This window comes from Amblyraja radiata, chromosome 19, assembly GCF_010909765.2.
Source record: "Amblyraja radiata isolate CabotCenter1 chromosome 19, sAmbRad1.1.pri, whole genome shotgun sequence".
Lineage (NCBI taxonomy): Eukaryota > Metazoa > Chordata > Chondrichthyes > Rajiformes > Rajidae > Amblyraja > Amblyraja radiata.
The window spans coordinates 2,686,341-2,707,119 of NC_045974.1; the positions used below are offsets into that span (position 1 = coordinate 2,686,341).

The following is a 20,779-nucleotide window of genomic DNA, read 5'->3' on the forward strand; positions in this document are numbered from 1 at the left end:
TATTTTTGTGGGATTCTTGGATTAGGAATTGTCTATTTATTTGAACATTAAATACAGGAATTCAAAGGGAATTAGCAGAGTAAGGGTTCAATCACCAGTCTATACAGGGTATAGACACACAGTGCTGGAGGTACAGGTGTTTCAAAGCATGCACCACCCAACTCAGGAACAGCTCTTTCCTCTCAGTATCCAGGCTTCTGAACAACACTCCCATCAACTTAGCTTAGTTTAGTTTAGAGATACAGTGCGGAAACAGGCCCTTCGGCCCACCAAGTCCGCACCGACCAGCGATCCCCGCACATCAACACTATCCTACACTATCCTGGGCACAATTTACATTTTATATACCGAGGCTAATTAATCTACAAACCTGTACGTCTTTGGAGTGTGGGAGGAAACCGAAGATCTCGGAGGAAACCCACGCAGGCCACGGGGAGAGCGTACAAACTCCGCACAGACAGCGCCCGTAGTCGGGATGGAACCCAGGTCTCTGGTGCTGCAAGCGCTGTAAGGCAGCAACTCTACCGCTGCGCCACCGTGCCACCCCTGGACACAAAGTGACACAAGATGCTGGAGTAACTCTGCGGGTCATGCTAAGAAAGGTTCCTCAACCGAAACGTCACCTCTCCACGTCCTCCAGAGATGCTGCCTGACCCGCTGAGTTACTCCAGCACTCTGTGTTCTTTTGTGTAAACCAGCATCTGCAGTTCATTGTTTCGACAAAGGACACCAAGTGCTCTCATAATTCAGTGGGTCAGGCAGCATCTGTGGAGAACGTGGATAGGTGACGTTTCACAGAGTGCTGGAGTAACTCAGCGGGTCAGGCAGCATCTGTGGAGAACGTGGATAGGTGACGTTTCACAGAGTGCTGGAGTAACTCAGCGGGTCAGGCAGCATCTGTGGAGAACATGGATAGGTGACGTTTCACAGAGTGCTGGAGTAACTCAACGGGTCAGGCAGCATCTGTGGAGAATGTGGATAGGTGACATTTCACAGAGTGCTGGAGTAACTCAGCGGGTCAGGCAGCATCTGTGGAGGACGTGGATAGGTGACGTTTTGGGTCGAGACCCTTCCTTGGACTGTTCGGCCCTTATTATTTTAGAATTTGAATGTAAAATTTGGCGCATTCTCTTGCACCTTCGATGCCTGCGGAGCGACTGCCAGAAGTTCATTCAGGTTCCTTCAGTACTGACCTGCGAGTCAAGGCCAAGCATCAGTAGCATGGAGAAGAAGAGAATGGCCCAGAGTGATGCTGGGTATAGTTGAGTCACTGCCTGGGGGTACACAAGAAACGCCAGGCCAGGTCCTGTACAGGGAACCACAAGACCGTTACACCTTCCCCAGTGCCACAGGAGCACACAAACATCAGCAATAGACAATAGACAATAGGTGCAGGAGTAGGCCATTCGGCCCTTCGAGCCAGTACCGCCATTCAATGTGATCATGGCTGATCATCCCCAATCAGTACCCCGTTCCTGCCTTCTCCCCATATCCTTTGATTCCGTTAGCCCTAAGAGCTAAATCTAACTCTCTCTTGAATACATCCAGTGAATTGGCCTCCACTGCCTTCTGTGGCAGAGAATTCCACAGATTCACAACTCTCTGGGTGAAAACGTTTTTCCTCATCTCAGTTCTAAATGGCCTACCCCTTGTTCTTAAACCCCTTGACCCCTTGAAACTTACAGAATAATGAAAGGCATAGACAGAGTGGATGTGGAGAGGATGTTTCCACTGGTGGGTGGGTCTAGGACCAGAGGTCACAGCCTCAGAATTAAAGGACGTTCTTTTAGAAAGGAGGTGAGGAGGAACTTCTTTAGTCAGAGGGTAGTTAATCTGTGGAACTCATTGCCACAGAGGGCTGTGGAGGCCAAGTCGGTGGATATTTTTAAGGCAGAGGTAGACAAATTATTGATTAGAACGGGTGTCAAGGGTTATGGGGAGAAGGCAGGAAAATGGGATTAGGAGGCAGAGATCAGCCATGATTGAATGGCAGAGTGGACTCGATGGGCCGAATGGCCTAATTCTACTATAATGTGAACTGCCTCCGTCTAGATCTATCGATCAATTGAATTGCAAGATGCAGCACAGAAACAGGCCCTTCGGCCCACCGAGTCCACGCCGACCATCGATCACCTAGTTCTATTCTATCCCACTTTCTCATCTACTCCCTACACACTGGGGGCAATTTACAGAGGGGCCGATTAACCTACAAAACCCACACGTCTTATGAGCGTGGGAGGAAACGGGAGCACCTGGAGAAACCCCACGCGGTCACAGGGAGAACGTGAAAACTCCACACAGACAGCACCTGTATTGACTTGATTGTATTTATGTATAGCATTATCTGATCTGGTTAGATAGCATGCAACAAAAACAAAACACTTTTTGCTGTTCGTCAGTACACGGGTCATTAATAAACCTAAATGTTTAATCAAAGTCCAGCTTTATGCTTCCTCTTTTATATGTATGAAATCTGCCTCTTCTAGTACATGGAGTGGTCGCGCTTTAGTGCCAGATGTAAATAGATGCAGTGGAATTCTTCATTTAGTTCAGTAAAGATCTTACTAGACACACACACGATCGTACCTAAGTGCGAGACACAGGTTGAAGATGAGAGAGGAAAGATTTAATAGGAACTGGAGGGGTGACATCTTTGTGTGAAGGGCGGTGGGTGTATGGAACAAGCTGCCAGAGGAGGCCGTTGAGGCTGGGACTATCACAACGTTTAACAAACATTTATATAGGTACACGGATAGGTAGACACAAAATGCTGGAGTAACTCAGCGGGACAGGCAGCTTCTCTGGAGAGAAGGAATGGGCGACGTTTCGGGTCGAGACCCTTCTTCAGATCTCTCCAGAGATGCTGCCCGTCCCGCTGAGTTACTCCAGCATTTTGTGTCTACCTTCGATTTAAACCAGCATCTGCAGTTCTTTCCGACAGGCAGGTGCATGGATAGGACAGGTTGAGAGGGATATGGGCCAAACGCAGGCAGGTTGGCCCATAGTGTAGTTGGGACATGTTGGTCGGTGTGGGCAAGTTGGGCCAAAGGGCCTGTTTCCACACTGTATCACTCTATGACTAGTGTAGTTGGGACATGTTGGGCGGTGTGGGCGAGTTGGGCTGAAGGGCTTGTTTCTACGCTGTGTATGGTAATGGATTACACTGCTGCAGTACACAAGAGTTCCTGAGTTCCCATCGCCAAATTGTAAACGTTAATTTCAGAATTGTTCAAAATGGCGAGGCCTCCACTCGAGCAGCAATAATGCATGAATAGTTTATTGGCCATGTATTCACATACAAGGAATTTGCCTTGGTGCTCCGCCCGCAAGTGACAACATGACATACAGCGACAGTTAGGAATGACACATAAAACGTTAAACATTAATAATAAAACATTATTTGTTAAACATGTGAATTAAATAAAATACCAGAGCACAAGGAGGCTACAGACCATGGAGTAGAATCGCCTCTGTCCTTACCTGACGATGCCAGTTCACTGATGGGTTTGTTGGTGATGTGGGACATGAAGCCAATGACGGAGAAGATGACAATGCCAGCAAATATGCTGGTGCAGGAATTGATGCTGCACACAATGAGGCAATCTCTGGAGAGGGGAAGCACACAGACATGCAATCCATTTACAGACATCCCAAATGCAATTAATCTAATCTCGCCTCCCCCTGTGGCTAATAGGACAGATAGTCTTTAGCTATTTGTTAATTCTGAAAACAAAGTTTGGATCTTCACAAAAGCCCTCCTTTCTGTTCATTTCCATTGCGACTCTCCCCCTTGCTCTGAATGATAGGCCATGTGTTCCAGTGAATATGTAGGAGGACTCTTCACTGGCAGTGTTTTTGATTGTCTTCTAGCCAGTAGAAGCATCAAAGTGTCTTAGAATACAGAGCGTGGAGCATAGAAGAGTACAGGACTGGAACAGGCCCTTCGGCCCACAATGTCTGTGCTGAACGTGATGCCTAGACCAGCTCTTATTCTCCTGCACACAATCCACATGCCTCCATTTCCTGCATGTCCATGTCACAATCCAAAAGCCTCTTCAACGCCACTGTTGTGTCTGCCTCCACCACCACCCCTGGCAGCGCGTTCCAGGCACCCACCGCCTTCTGTGTGGAAAAAAAACTTGCCCCGCACAGGGTTGCGATGGGGGAAGTGGAATATTGCGTTGGGGAATGGGTTGCGTTGGTGGACCAGGCTTCCCGTGTGACTGGGACCCAATGGGCCCCACTTAGTCTCCTTTAAACTTTGTCCCTCTCACCTTAAAACCGTGCTATATTCTGTGTTCCATGTTCTATGGTCTATGATCCATAGTGTGTGGTCTGTGGTCTAGGGTTCAATACAATACAATACAATACGGTTTCTTTGTCACATTGCACATAAATGCAAGTAAAATGAATATGTCAGCAGCGGTACAATTATAAAGAACACACACAAAAACACAATAAAAATTTAACACAAACATCCACCACAGCATTCATCACTGTGGTGGAAGGCACACAACTTGGCCAGTCCTCCTCCATTTTCCCCCGTGGTCGGGACCTCAACCCTCCGCAGCCGTTGCTGCGGGCGTCCAGATGGTAAAAGGACAAGGTACAAGCCCAGGTAAGTCCAGAGGCGGCTCTTCCCCACCGGAGACCGCGGCTTTAAGTTGGAGTAGGCCGCAGGCCGGCGGTCGAAGATTTAAAGGGTCTAGGGTCGCGGCTCCAGGGTCAAGGGTCAAGGATCTCGGGTCTCGGGTCAGGGGTCTCGGGTCAGGGGTCTCGGGTCAGGGGTCTGTGGTCTTTGCCACCAAAGGCAGCAACACTTTGCAAATATGTTCAAGGCGCTGTTGAAATACAAGTCCACATTTCTTCCTTTGAGCTCGAGTCTGCAGGAGATATTTGGCCCTGGTGTTAACCTCCACTTGAGTACATGTGTATGAAGCTCACACCAGTGGTTGCAAAATGTTTTGTGGCAATAAGTGAGATCAGAGAGAACACAGGAGTGAACTGCACCTGGTGTCACAACCACTGATTCATTATATAAACACGATTCAGCTACCCGAGCAAAAACCAAAGTCATTGTTGCCTCCGCCTGGGTTTATTTAGACTCAACACCTCTCCGCTCAGTCTGCCCAAACCTACCAGATCTCCCGGTTGCTAAACCCTTTAACTCCCCCTCCCATCCCCACACTGACCTTTCTATCCTGGGCCTCACCCATTGTCAGAGTGAGGCCCAGTGCAAATTTAAGGAACAGCGCCTCATATTTCGCTTGGGTAGTTTACACCCCAGCGGTATGAACATTGACTTCTCTAACTACAGATAGCCCTTGCTTTCCCTCTCTCTCCATCCTCTCCCCCTTCCCAGTTCTCCGACCAGTCTTACTGTCTCCGACGACATTCTATCTCTGCTTGAAGGAATGGGTGATGTTCTTCAGTTCTTGACCCGAAACGTCACCCATTCCTTCTCTCCAGGGATGCTGCCTGTCCCGCTGAGTTACTCCAGCATTTTGTGCCTATCCACAGTTTTCGTGAGGTGGAAGAACACCAGCAGGCAATGGAAGTGTGAGTTGTAAACGGCAGGTCATTCAACAGACAATAGGTGCAGGAGTAGGCCATTCGGCCCTTCGAGCCAGCACCGCCATTCAATGTGATCATGGCTGATCATCCCCAATCAGTACCCCGTTCCTGCCTTCTTCCCATATCCCCTGACTCCGCTATCTTTAAGAGCCCCATCTAGCTCTCTCTTAAAAGTATCCTGAGAACCGGCCTCCACCGCCCTCTGAGGCAGAGAATTCCACAGACTCGCAACTCTCTGTGTGAAAAAGTGTTTCCTCGTCTCCGTTCTAAATGGCCGACCCCTTATTCTTAAACTGTGTGTGGCCCCTGGTTTTGGACTCTCCCAACATCGGGAACATGTTTCCTGACTCTAGCGTGTCCAAACCCTGAATAATCTTATATGTTTCAATAAGATCCCCTCTCAACCATCTAAACTCCAGAGTGTACAAGCCCAGCCGCTCCATTCTCTCAGCATATGGCAGTCCCACCATCCCGGGAATTAACCTTGAGACCTTATTCCGACTGGCTTTATTTCAGCAAAGTGATTTACCTGTAAATGTTGTTGTGGAAATGATTGTAACTGCCCAGAGCGATGAGCGATCCCAGACCAAGCCCGTAGGAGAAGAATATCTGTGTCGCCGCATCAAGCCAGACCTGCCCAGAGGAACAGCCATCCATCAGCGGAGATTTATAAACGAGGGTTCATCAAAGCAAACACCGACCACAAAACGTCTAAAAATCATACAATCTAAAAAATGAACGGCACGGTGGCGCAGCGGTAGAGTTGTCGCCTCATGGCACCAAAGACCCAGACTCATTCCTGACCCTGGGTGCTCTCTGTGTGGAGTTTGCACGTTCTCCCTGTGACTGCGTGGGTTTCCTCCGGGTGCTCTGGTTTTCTACCACATCAGGCTTGTATGTTAATTGGCTCTCTGTAAATTGCCTCTAGTGTGTAGGCGAATAACTGAATCTGGGGAGTATTGAGAATAACATTGGATTAGATTAGTGTTGGGATCGTGTGAATGGGTGGTTGATGTTCTGTGGTTACGACTGCACTTTGTGTCCTTGTTGTGAACCAGTTCCTTTGTCTCGGCTCGATAAGGCATTCATTTTTTTTCGACTCTGTAAGACACTTGGATAGGTACATGGATAGGAAAGGTTTAGAGGACCAGGGGCCATCCATGGACAAATGGGACTCGTGTAGATGGGATGTAGATAGTGTTGGTCAGTATGGGCAAGTTGTATTTGAACATGTATTGGAATAGGAGTAGAATTTGGCCATTCGGCCCATCAAGTCTACTCTGCCATTCAGTCATGGCTGATCTATCTCTCTCTCCTAACCCCATTCTCCTGCCTTCTCCCCATAACCTCTGACACCCGTACTGATCAAGAATCTATCTATCTCTGCCTTAAAAACATCCACTGACTTGGCCTCCACAGCCTTCTGTGACAAATAATTCCACAGATTCACCACCCTCTGACTAAAGAAAGTGTGACTTTGTATTGAATAGGAGAAATTCATAAAAGCCATCTATTGTCTATTGTCTATTGTCTAAGTGCCTCTGTTCCATATGTAACAAGCTGGGTCCAGTGGAGGATTTACCTGGACATGTGAGGTGCAGGTCAGGCCGCATTTGGTGTACCGTGAGCAAATGTGGGCCCCGTATCTGAGGAAGGATGTGTTGGCTCTGGAGAGGGTATAGAGGAGGTTTACAAGAATGATCCCAGGAATGAGTGGGTTAACATATGATGAGCGTTTGACGACACTGGGCCTGTACTCGCTGGAGTTTAGAAGGTTGAGGGGGGGGACCTCATTGAAATTTGCAGAATAATGAAAGGCATAGATGGAGTGGATGTGGAGAGGATGTTTCCACTGGTGGGAGAGTCTAGGACCAGAGGACACAGCCTCAGAATTAAAGGGTGCTCTTTTGGTGGTGAGGAGGAAGTTCTTTAGTCAGAGGGTAGTTAATCTGTGGAATTATTTGCCACAGAGGGCTGTGGAGGCCAAGTCAGTGGATATTTTTAAGGCAGAGATGGACATATTCTTGATTTGAACGGGTGTTAATGGCTATTGTCTATTGTCGATTGTCTATTAATGGTTGTTGTCTATGGCTATGGGGAGAAGGCAGGAGAATGGGATTAGGAGGCAGAGATCAGCCATGATTGAATGGCGGAGTGGACTCGACGGGCCGAATGGCCTAATTCTACTCCTATAACTTGTGAACTTGCGGCCTTCTGCCTCTCTGCAGGCCACGTGTCGATGGTCAGTGGGGAGTCATTGACGTTGGCATTTTTCACCAGGATCGCGGTTAGGTTGTTTAATCACATGCTTAATCAATAATGTTTTATTATTAATGTTTAATGTTTAATGCCTCATTCCTAACTGTCAATATATGTCGTTGTTGTCACTTGCGGGCGGAGCACCAAGGCAAATTCCTTGTATGTGAATACTTGGCCAATAAACTTGTTCATTCATAAAGTCAAAGTATCCTTTATTGTCATTCAGACCTTTCAGCCTGAACGGAATTTCGTGCCTTGCAGTCATAACAAGTCTCTCTTTCAAGAGAGAGCTAGATAGGGCACTTATTAAATAGCAGAATCAGGGGATATGGGGAGAAGGCAGGAACGGGGTACTGATTGGGGATGATCAGCCATGAACACATGAATGGCGGTGCTGGCTCGAAGGGCCAAATGGCCTACTCCTGCACCGATTGTCTATTGTCTATTGTCTATTGGCTAACGTAGAATAAAATAACAAAACACACAATGAACACAGATTTAACATCCACCACAGTGAGTCTACCAGGCACCTCCTCACTGTAATGGAAGGCAAAGGTCTTAAAGTCCTTGTCATTCATTCATTCATTCATTCATTCATTCATTCATTCATTCATTCATTCATTCATTCATTCATTCATTCAGGTTGAAGACCCACGGCTTACTCACCTGAGAGCTGGAGAGCTTGCTGAAGTTGGGAGTGAGGTAGAACAAGATGCCTTCCCTCGCCCCAGGGAGGGTGACTCCACGGAAGAACAAAATGAACATCATGACGTAGGGGTAGGTGGCGGAGAAGTACACAACCTGGTGGCAGGAAGGCAGAGAGGAAGAACGGTGAAGTGGAATGGGGGATATTTGGAATGGGGGAATCTGTAGGGGGATATTTGGCCCTGTCTTGCATTCACGTCAGTGATGATTACAGGGGGGAAAAAATCTGCCTGCGGGACGGATGATTTCGGGTTATGGGCCGCATTCGGCCCGGGGGCCATGGGTTGCCGGCCCCTGGTTTAATCTCCTGCACGTGGTCAAGATTAGTGCAGAAAATAAATGGAGGCAACAAGTTCCTGCAGAGTGGCGCAGCGGGTAGAGCCGCCGCCTCACAGCGCCAGGGACCCAGGTTCAATCCTGACCTCGGGCGCTGTCTGTGTGCGTGGAGTTTGCACATTCTCCCCCTGTGACCGGACCGTGTGGGTTTCCTCTGGGTGCTCCGGTTTCCTCCCACATCGCAACCACGTGCGAGTTTGTACGTTAATCGTCCCTCTGTAAACTCCCCCCCCCCCCCCAGTGTGTGGGGAGCAGATGAGAAAATAGGATAACATAGAACTCATGTGAAAGGGTGATCGGTGGCCGGCATGGACTCGGTGGGCCGAAGGGCCTGTTTCCATGCTGTACCGGTAAAAATAAACTGAAAACATTTCTGTTTGGAGAGGCAGGAAAAAAATGTGCATTTCTACGACCAGAATACCATTTAATGAGCTCAATTATGTCAAAAGATTCTGTAAGGGAATTAGAGAATATTTCCCTTCACTTTCTTTGTTGTGCATGTGATTGGCTTGATTACATTAATTTGTAAATAATGTAATTCATATATTTATAACCAACTAATTTATAACATATAATGCAGACCAGTGCAGTACAGGAACAGGCCCTTCAGCCCACAATGTCTGTGCCGAACATGAAGCCAAGTCCGCACGTGATCCATATCCCTCGATTCCCTGCATATCCATCTACAATCTGCCACCACCACCACCCCTGGCTTCGGGTTCCAGACACCCACCACCCTCTGTGTAAAAAAATCCCCCACAAAATTGGATAGCACGCCAGCAATAGCCTTTCATTGTACCCCGGCACACTTGGTGTACACCTCAATCTTTAGACTTCTAAGTCCTAATTCTTACTGTTCTTTTTTTATAAATCATGTTTCTCGGGGATCTAAATCTAAATTTTATGAGTTGTTTTAAGTTATGACATCGGATGAAAGCTGCGTACCGAATCTCGTCGCACCTATATGCAATGACAATAAAATATATTATTATTATTATTATTATTATTGTCTAAACTTTCCTCAGTTTTTCCCAGGGTGAAACACAGCAGGAATGTCGAGAGTTACCTTTCCCGTCCACTCCACGCCCTTCCAGATGGAGAAGTAAACGAGAATCCAAGCCAGGGCCAGGGTCCCAGCTAAAGGCCAACGTAGGCTGCCGGGCTCATCCAGACCACTGCTCATCTGGTGCATATTTCGCCTGAAAATATACAGAATATATATATATATATATATATATATAAAGGGCCTGTCCCACTTACGCAATTTTTTCGGCGACTTGCCGGCACCCGTCATAGTCACAGCAGGTGGCCAGAAATTTTCAACATGTTGAAAATCCAACGGCGACCAGAAAATGGTACGACTCTTTGGGCGACTACTCACGACCATACAGGCGTCACCCCGCGACATTATCGTCTGTATGGTCGTGTAGTCACCCAAAGAGTCGTACCTTTTTCTGGTCGCCACTGGATTTTCAACATGTTGCACATTCATTATGTTCATTATAGATAGAAACATAGAAAATAGGTGCAGGAGTAGGCCATTCGGCCCTTCGAGCCTGCACCGCCATTCAATATGACCATGGCTGATCATCCAACTCAGTATCCTGTACCTGCCTTCTCTCCTTTAGCCACAAGGGCCACATCTAACTCCCTCTTAAATATAGCCAATGAACTGGCCTCAACTACCTTCTGTGGCAGAGAATTCCACAGATTCACCACTCTCTGTGTGAAAAATGTTTTCCTCATCTCGGCCCTAAAAGGTTTCCCCCTTATCCTTAAACTGTGACCCCTTGTTCTGGACTTCCCCAACATTGGGAATAATCTTCCTGCATCTAGCCTGTCCAACCCCTTAAGATACATCTGCATACTCAAGTCAAGTCAAGTTTATTCGTCACATACACATACGAGATGTGCAGTGAAATGAAAAGTGGTGATGTTCGCGGACTTTGTGCAAAAGAAACCAAACAAACTACAAACAGAATGGAACAGAATCGCATATTCACATATTACATATTTGTGGGAGGGAAGAAAAAGGAAAAAACAGCAATTTTAAAAAGACGCCACACAGCAGAAGAGTGGTCCAGTAAATTTAGTCCCTGGTGAGATCGGAGTTTACAGTCCTAATGGCCTCTGGGAAGAAACTCCTTCTCATCCTCTCCGTTCTCACAACTCGACGTGCACAAACAGAAGATCAAATAGAACAAGTTGTCCTACAACTTTAGGTCGTGCACGCCACATGAAAGAAGAAGAAGAAGTGACCTGCGTGGGTTTTCTCCAGGATCTCCAGTTCCCTCCCACACGCCATAGACATCGGGTTTGTAGGATAATTGGCTTCTGTAAATTGTAAGTTGCCCCTAGTGTGTGTAGTATAGTTCTGATGTACTTGTTTAATTCTTTAGTAACTTGTCAGTTTCTTTGTTGAACTAAATTAAGGCGCATGTTGCAATCAAAAGCGCTTGAACAATTGGTTGGGAAGAAAGCCAAACTGTAAGAAAGACGACTGCGCCTCCTTTTCAAGAGCAGCCAGCTCTTGCACGATCGCTGGTTGGCATGGACTTGTTGGGCCGAAGGGCCTGGGTCCGCGCTGTATTTGTCTAAAGTCTAAAGGGATTTGTATCTGTAAATGAATCTTCTAATCTTTCAACTCTATCATTTCCATTTCTCACCAGATATTACAGTCAAAATATAAAATTTAATGGTAGATCTCATCATCGATAAATGGACGAACAATTTCTCCCTGTTGCTAAGTAAGATGTTTTTGGAATAGTTGCTGTAAATTGGGTGAGAACTTTCCCACCAGCGTCTCTGCCTTTACTGGAAATATTGATTTCCATTCCTGCGTTCCCATGGTGACGTGCATATGATCGGCAACTATGTAGAGAAACAACAAATGCAGTTCCACCCAAGACAGACACAAAGTGCTGGAGTAACTCAGCGGGTCAGGCAGCATCTGTGGACAAAAGGAACAGGTGACATTTCGGGTGGAGACGCTTCCTCAGTCTGAGAGTCTGGGAAGAGGGAAACTAGAGGTATGAAAAGGTTCAGAATAAATCAGAGGAGGCACCCACGACCGAGGAAAGTTGGAGCCCACAATGGTCCATTGTTGGCTGTGGAAGAGGTGACAACGAAGGAATGTATGGATGTGAGCAGTGGATACTAACAGGATGACTAGGATGGAGGAGGGACACAGAGAGAGGGAAAGAAAGGGTTACTTGAAATTAGGGAAATCAATATTTATAAGATGTCCAGAGATGTTGCCTGTCCCACTGAGTTACTCCAGCATTTTGTGTCTATCTTTGATTTAAGCCAGCACTTGCAGCTCCTTCCTGCACATGAAGTGAAACTGGGTTGGAATGGACAGGCGACGTTTTGGGCCGGGACGTCTCTGCAGGCTGATGAACCACAAGTTAGTTGTAAAATAACCAGGTACCGAGACAGATGTGTACAGCAATTCATTCATCCCCCGCACAATTAAAGCATGGAATAGTCTTCACCCTGCCATAGTTACCCAACCAGACGCAACTACATTTAAGGTAGACAAAAGTGCTGGAGAAACTCAGCAGGTGCGGCAGCATCTATGGAGCGAAGGAAATAGGCAACGTTTCGGGCCGAAACCCTTCTTCAGACTGAAGCAACTAAATTTAAGGTAGCTCTTTTTCTCCAAGAACCCTTTTTTGTTTATGTCCACCCTCCGCCACCTCCAGTTTAAATTCCATTTGGATTATTTTGGGAGGACCAGGAAACCAAGAAGCAAGAACATCAGCCTAAAATGACAGCACATCATAAGTTCCGAAGAACATCAGGGTGATTTTCCGTTTACAGCATCAACCTTCCTTCCAGGGATCACCATGAAAGTTTGCAACGTCACTCATTCCGAGCTCCCATCCAAGTCCAACACGCACTTGGCACTGGGAGTGTTTCACTTAATGTGTTCGCACTTCATGCTGTGAATGAAACATAGAAACATAGAAAATAGGTGCAGGAGTAGGCCATTCAATGTGATCATAGTTACTCCAGCACTCTGTGAAACGTCACCTATCCATGTTCTCCACAGATGCTGCCTGGCCCGCTGAGTTACTCCAGCACTCTGTGAAACGTCACCTATCCATGTTCTCCACAGATGCTGCCTGACCCGCTGAGTTATGGTGCAGCAGCATCTATGGAGCTAAGGAAATAGGCAAAGTTTCAGGCCGAAACCCTTCTGGAAATAGGCAACGTTTCGGGCCGAAACCCGGAAGGGTTTCGGCCCGAAACGTTGCCTATTTCCTTAGCTCCATAGATGCTGCTGCACCCGCTGAGTTACTCCAGCACTCTGTGAAACGTCACCTATCCACATTCTCCACAGATGCTGCCTGACCCGCTGAATTATTTGCCTCAGAGGGCGGTGGAGGCAGGTTCTCTGGATACTTTCCAGAGAGAGCTAGATAGGGCTCTTAAAAATAGCGGAGTCAGGGGATATGGGGAGAAGGCAGGAACGGGGTACTGATTGGGGATGATCAGCCATGATCACATTGAATGGTGGTTCTGGCTCGAGGGGCCGAATGGCCTACTCCTGCACCTATTGTCTATTGTCTATTGTCTAACGCTGCCCCAAGACCCTACAACGAGCAAGATAGACCACTCGACGAAAAAGACGTAGTACGGTCATGGGCAGATTCATGGGTAATTTTCGGCCCCATTTCCGTAACCGGCTTCCGTCTCCGCACCAAAGATCCCGTAGCGGAGCAAAGATACTAGCGCGGAGACGGAAGCCGGTTATGGAAACATCCTCGTAAAAATAAAAGTTATTTGGTAAAAATCTTCTCCTCATTTTCAGAATTATAATTTATTAACACAAACTGTTCCCCCGCAACGTTGATTACACTGCGGGTCGGGTCGGGTCGGGTCGGGTTACTGAAATGGATGAAAAGGCCCACGTTCCGCTCCGTTGCGTACTACACGTCAGCCCATTGCATTTAGAAGGAGTGGTCTATTATTTATTTTATTCCGATTATATGTTTTATTATTCTTGTTAATCCCTGTAAGGTGTCCTTGAGATTTTTGAAAGGCACCCAAAAATAAAATTTATTATTATTATTATTATTATTATTATCTTGCTCCGCTATAGGATCTTTGACGCTGCCCACTCCAGTTCACCAGTGAGAATGAACGTCACTTACTCCCAAAACTCAGTCACGGCACTGGTCAGGTTGGTGGTGTCGACCAACGAGAAGTTGGAGAAACAAACCTCCGTGTTCCAGTCATTGTCACAGCTTTGCCACGGAAGGTCCTGCAGAGAGGATCAGTACATCGATCAATCAACGTGTTTACCAGGAGGAAGGAAAATCCAGATCTTCTCTTTCTGCTATTTATCTCGATGAGTACGGGGGGGCGTCAGGGGTTACGGGGAGAAGGTACGAGAATGGGGTTGGGAGGGAGAGATAGATCAGCCGTGACTGAATGGCAGAGTAGACATGTGGGGCCGAATGGCCTAATTCTACTCCTATCACTTATGATCTTTTCAATGTTTGTGTGAGAACATGATATCACCCATGAGAACTAGTTCGGCCTCTACAGCCACACAATGTCCAGTATCCTCCCCCTTCATCTCCCGACAACTTTCCACTTGCCGATGTGTTCTCTACCTCCGTGGTTAGGGAGGGTGGCACTGTGGTGGCGCAGCGGTAGAGTTGCTGCCTCACAGCGCCAGAGACCCGGGTTCCATCCTGACTACGGGCGCTGTCTGTACGGAGTTTGTACGTTCTCCCTGTGACCACGTGGGTTTTCCCCGGGTGCTCCGGTTTTCTTTCCATATCCCAAAGATGTACACTGGCTTGTAGGCTAATGGCTTCTGTAAGTGTAAAATTGTCCCTGGTGTGTGTAAGTTGGGGTGTGCGGGGCGATCGCTGGTCGGAGCGGACTCGATGGGCTGAAGGGCCAGTTTCCGCACCGTACCTCTAAAGTCTACACGTCTAAAAGTATCAAAGGTTACGGGGAGAAGGCAGGAGAATGGGGTTGAGGGGGAGAAATAGATCAGCCATGATCGGATATCGGAGCAGAATCGATGGGCTGAGTGGCCTAATTCTGTTGCCATGTCTTATGGTCTTAAGTAAGTAAGTAAGTTTATTGGCCAAGTATTCACATACAAGGAATTTGCCTTGGTGCTCCGCCCACAAGTAACAACATGACATACAGTGACAGTTACGAATGACTCAGAAAACACTAAACATTAATAATAATAAAACATTAATGATAAAACACCATTGAACCAACAAAATACCAGATCAAAGGGAGGCTACAGATTTTTGGCTGTTGAGTAGAGCAACTACTCGTGGATTATGGTCACATGATCAAAAAGCCCAGACATCTCCTTATAGAATATAGAAGGGGATAGCAGAGGTGCAGGCCCTTCGGCCCACACTGATGGGGACTCACCATTGTGAAGGAGCTGAAGAGATAGTAGAGAGCCCAGGCGATGATGACTATATAGTAGATGTTGAGCCAAAATGACAAGATGACACCAGCCATTCCAACACCTGTTAACATCAAGAGCGCAGGTTATTGTGCAAACTATGGCCGCTGTACGACACGGAGTGCTGGAGGAACTCAGCGGGTCAGGCAGCATCTGTGGAGGACATGGAGGGAGGGCAGGGTATTCTGACCAGATGCATCGCGGCTTGGTTCGACAACTCCCACGCTCAGGAACAGAGAGGACTGCAAGTGGTGGACACTTCCCAGTCCATCACGGGTACTCACCTCCCCACCATCGAAGGGATCTACCGGAGTTTAGAGATACAGCACGGATACAGGCCCTTCGGCCCACCGGGTCCGCGCCGACCAGCGATCCCCGCACATTAACCTACACCCATTAGGGACAAATGTTTTTGTACATTTACCAAGCCGACTAACCTACAAACCTGTACGTCTTTGGAAAGTGGGAGGAGACAGAAGATCTCGGAGAAAACCCAGGCAGGTCATGGGGAGAACGTACATACTCCGTACAGACAGCACCCGTAGTCGGGATCGAACCCGGGTCTCCGGCGCTGCATTCGCTGTAAGGCAGCAACTCTACTGCTGCGCCATCGTGACTGCATCATCAGAGACCCACACCACCCTGGCCACGCTCTCATCTCACTCCTACCATCGGGGAGAAGGTACAGGAGCCTGAAAACCGTGACCTCCAGGTTCAGGAACAGCTTCTTCCCAACAGCCATCAGGCTCTTGAACACTACACAACACCAACCTCAACTATGACCCCTGGACTGTCTCTGATTATCATAAGGTCATAAGTGATAGGAGCAGAATTAGGCCATTCGGCCCATCAAGTCCACTCCGCCATTCAATCACGGCTGACCCATCTCTCACTCCTAACCCCATTTTCCTGCCTTCTCCCCATAACCCCTGACACCCGTACTAATCAAGAATCTATCTATTATAAGAATCTATCTTATACCAAGGACCTTGGAAGGGTGGGGGGTGTACTAGTATTGGAGTTATTCATTTATGGTTTTTGTGTGCTGGTATTGGGGTTATTAATTAATTAATTAATGCCTAATACGTCACCTATCCATGTTCTCCAGAGATGCTGCCTGACCCGCTGAGTTACTCCAGCACTCTGTGAAACGTCACCTATCCATGTTCTCCACAGATGCTGCCTGACCCGCTGAGTTACTCCAGCACTCTGTGAAACGTCACCTATCCATGTTCTCCACAGATGCTGCCTGACCCGCTGACTTGTGGTGCAGCAGCATCTATGGAGCTAAGGAAATAGGCAACGTTTCGGGCCGAACCTTCTGGAAATAGGCAACCTTTCGGGCCGAAACCCGGAAGGGTTTCGGCCCGAAACGTTGCCTATTTCCTTAGCTCCACAGATGCTGCCTGACCCGCTGAGTTACTCCAGCACTCTGTGAAAAGTCACCTATCCATGTTCTCCACAGATGCTGCCTGGCCCCCTGAGTTACTCCAGCACTCTGTGAAACGTCACCTATCCATGTTCTCCACAGATGCTGCCTGGCCCCCTGAGTTACTCCAGCACTCTGTGAAACGTCACCTATCCATGTTCTCCACAGATGCTGCCTGACCCGCTGAGTTACTCCAGCACTCTGTGAAACGTCACCTGTCCATGTTCTCCACAGATGCTTCCTGACCCGCTGAGTTACTCCAGCACTCTGCACTTTGCTTGTGATTCCAGCACTTGCAGTTCCTTGTCTCTAATATATTGGCACTGGTATTAAGGTATACCGTAAGCCTTTTCTACATTAATACCATGCACTCCTCTCAGTCAGGATTAAAATGGGTTATATCTGAAGGAGGCTTACTGTTAGAAAGGTTTAAATGCCAACTTGCTGGTGAAGAGTTATTAGTCATTGGTACCACACAGACCACACTCCCCACCATTGACTCCATCTGCACTTTCCACGCAGCCTCGGGAAAGCAGCCAACATCATCATAGACTTAGACACAGTAGACAGTAGGTGCAGGAGTAGGCCATTCGGCCCTTCGAGCCAGCACCACCATTCAATGTGATCATGGCTGATCATCCACAATCAGTTCCCCGTTCCTGCCTTCTCCCCATATCCCCTGACTCCGCTATCTTTAAGAGCCCTATCAAGCTCTCTCTTGAAAGCATCCAGTGAATTGGCCTCCACTGCCCTTTGAGGCAGAGAATTCCACAGACTCACAACTCTCTGGGTGAAAAAGTTTTTCCTCATTTCCATTCCAAATGGCTTACCCCTTATTCTTAAACTGTGGCCCCTGGTTCTGGACTCCCCCAACATCTGGAACATGCTTCCTGCCTCTAGCGTGTCCAATCCCTTTATAATCTTATATGTTTCAACAAGATACCCTCTCATCCTTCTAAACTCCAGAGTGTACAAGCCCAGCTGCTCCATTCTATCAACATATGACAATCCTGCCATCCTGGGAATTAACCTCGTGAACCTACGCTGCACTCCCTCAATAGCAAGAATGTCCTTCCTCAAATTTGGAGACGAAAACTGCGCACAAAATGTTGGAGTAACTCAGCGGGCCAGGCAGCATCTCTGGAGAGAAGGAATGGGTGATAGACAATAGACAATAGACAATAGGTGCAGGAGGAGGCCATTCGGCCCTTCGAGCCAGCCCCGCCATTCACTGTGATCATGGCTGATCATCCCCAATCAGTACCCCGTTCCTGCCTTCTCCCCATATCCCCTGTCTCAAATAATTTTAAGAGCCCTATCTAGCTCTCTCTTGAAAGCATCCAGAGAACCAGCCTCCACCGCCCTCTGAGGCAGTGATGTTTCAGGTCGAGCCCCTTCTTCAGAGAAGGATCATCACCAAAGACTTGTCCCACCCCAGCCATTCCTTCACCCCACTCCCATCTGTTAGAAGGTACAGAAGTTCGAAGGCGCGCACCACCAGACTCAGGAACAGCATCTTCCCTTCTGTTATCAGGCTTCTGAACGGCGCTTCCATAAGCTCGGGGAGCTCGTACCACCCGAGAAGCTGCCTGACCCGCTGAGTTCCCCCAGCACCTTGTGTCTACCTCTCCAGAGATCCCTGCACGCATGGATCAGAGTGGGAGCTACACTCTAGTCCATAGCAGAAGTTGTCTTTATCAAAGCCAGTTCCACATCAAACATTGAGAAACACTGACCTTTGAACATAGGAGCGAGCTTCCAGACGCCAAGGCCCCCGACGGAAGTGTACTGGCCCAGAGACGCCTCCAGCAGAAACAGGGGGATTCCAGCAAATATCAGCGTCAGAAAATACGGGATCAGGAAGGCACCTGGAATATAATACATGGAACATCATTACAGCAAAGGAACCGAATTTTGAAATTTAGGCAAATATTAATACCAAGGACCTCGTGTGTAGGGGGGGGGGGGGGTTACCAGTATTGAAGTTTTTTGTTTTTTTTAGTTGTGCTAGTGTTGGGGTTATTAATTTATTAATATCTGAAACGTCACCTATCCATGATATAGAAAAGTGCAGCACAGGAACAGGCCCTTCGGCCCACAATGTCCATACTGAATATGATGCCAATATCAACTAATCTCCTCTGCCTGCAGGTGGTGAGTGTGTGGAATTCTCTGCCTCAGAGGACGGTGGAGGCAGGTTCTCTCGATGCTTAGATGGGGCTCTTAAAGATAGCGTAGTCAGGGGAGAAGGCAGGAACGGGTTACTGATTGGGGATGATCAGCCATGATCGCATTGAATGGCGGTGCTGGCCCGAAGGGCTGAATGGCCCACTCCTGCACCTATAGTCTATTGTCTATTGTCCCTCCATTCCCTGCATACCCGCTGCACCACTGTGCTGCTCTCGTTGAGTTCAGAGATAGGGTGCACAAACAGGCCATTCGGCCCATCGAGTCCGTGTCATCCAGTGATCCCTGTACATCACACACACACACACACACACACACACACACACACACACACACACACACACACACACACACACATCACACACACACACACACACACACACACACACACACACACACACACACACACACACACCGACACACACACACACACACACACACACACACACACACACACACACACACACACACACACACACACACACCCACACACACACACACACACACACACACACACACACCACACACACACACCACACACACACACACACACACACACACACACACACACACACACACACACACACACACACACACACCGACACACACACACACACACACACACACACACACACACACACACACACACTCACACACACACACACACACACACACACACACACACACACACACACACACACACACACACACACACACACACACACAGTGAAATCCCACGCGGTCACGTAACGTACCTCCACCGTTCTTCCCACAGAGATAAGGGAACCTCCAGACGTTGCCCAGTCCAATGGCATACCCCACGCAGGACAGGAGGAAGTCAAACCTCCCCTTCCAGCTTCCCCTGTCCTGCAGCTCCTCCACTTTAGCTGCCTGTCCGTCCACTCCTCCCTCCGGCCCGGGCTCCATCGAGCCCGGGAGGAAGCTGATCTCCTGCGAACCTTTTTCCATCCCCTCTGTTGCTTCACGTGGACCGAGGGTTTAGCCACACTCCGGCGTCTCGGCCTGGAATCAAGTGCTTGTCCTCACACCTTACTGCAAGTCTGAAAGGAACAGAAGGAGTTTGTTATGTAAATGTGTCCTCCCTTCTGTTTGGGAAGGAACGGCAGATGCGGCTTCAAACTGAAGATAGACAGAAAATACTGGAGTAACTCAACGGGTCAGGCAGCATCTATGGAGCTAAGGAAATAGGCAACGTTTTGGGCTGAAACCCGTAAGGGTTTCGGCCCGAAACGTTGCCTATTTCCAGAAGGATTTCGGCCCGAAACTTTGCCTATTTCCTTAGCTCCATAGATGCTGCTGCACCATAACTCAGCGGGTCAGGCAGCATCTCTGGAGAACATGGATAGGTGACGTTTCACAGAGTGCTGGAGTAACTCAGCGGGTCAGGCAGCATCTGTGGAGAGCATGGATAGGTGACGTTTCACAAAGTGCTGGAGTAACTCAGCAGGTCAGGCAGCATCTGTGGAGAACATGGATAGGTGACGTTTCACAGAGTGCTGGAGTAACTCAGCGGGTCAGGCAGCATCTGTGGAGAACATGGATAGGTGATGTTTTGGGTCAAGACCCTTCTTCAGATTGACTTCTTCAAGCCGGGCACACTCTGGGCAAGTTCCGCAGTGGAGCAGCAACATGGAGGAACAAGGAACCACAAATGCTGGAATCTTGAGCAAAACACAAAGTGCTGGAGGAACTCAGTGGGTCAGGCAACTTCGCTGGAGAACATGGATAGATGTTGTTAGGGGTCGGGACCCTTCTTCGGAGGTGTTCTCCAGAAATGCTACCTGACCCGCCGAGTTACTCCAGCACTCTGTGATTTT

At 48.2% G+C, this 20,779-nt stretch overlaps 1 protein-coding gene across 1 annotated transcript in view; it reads right to left on the reverse strand.

The window, feature by feature from the left end:
- Positions 1–19,978, reverse strand: part of LOC116984243 (sodium- and chloride-dependent GABA transporter 1-like) — a 32,576-nt gene extending 12,598 nt beyond the window's left edge. The window contains exons 1-9 of the mRNA XM_033038361.1: positions 19,697–19,978; positions 18,491–18,622; positions 15,289–15,389; positions 14,034–14,143; positions 9,941–10,073; positions 8,500–8,634; positions 6,104–6,207; positions 3,481–3,605; positions 1,194–1,306 (exon numbers count right to left, since the gene is read on the reverse strand). Coding sequence (XP_032894252.1) covers positions 1,194–1,306; positions 3,481–3,605; positions 6,104–6,207; positions 8,500–8,634; positions 9,941–10,073; positions 14,034–14,143; positions 15,289–15,389; positions 18,491–18,622; positions 19,697–19,910 — 1,167 coding nt within the window. The 5' untranslated portion in view covers positions 19,911–19,978. The remainder of the gene's footprint in view (positions 1–1,193; positions 1,307–3,480; positions 3,606–6,103; positions 6,208–8,499; positions 8,635–9,940; positions 10,074–14,033; positions 14,144–15,288; positions 15,390–18,490; positions 18,623–19,696) is intronic.
- Positions 19,979–20,779: the final 801 nt, after the last annotated feature.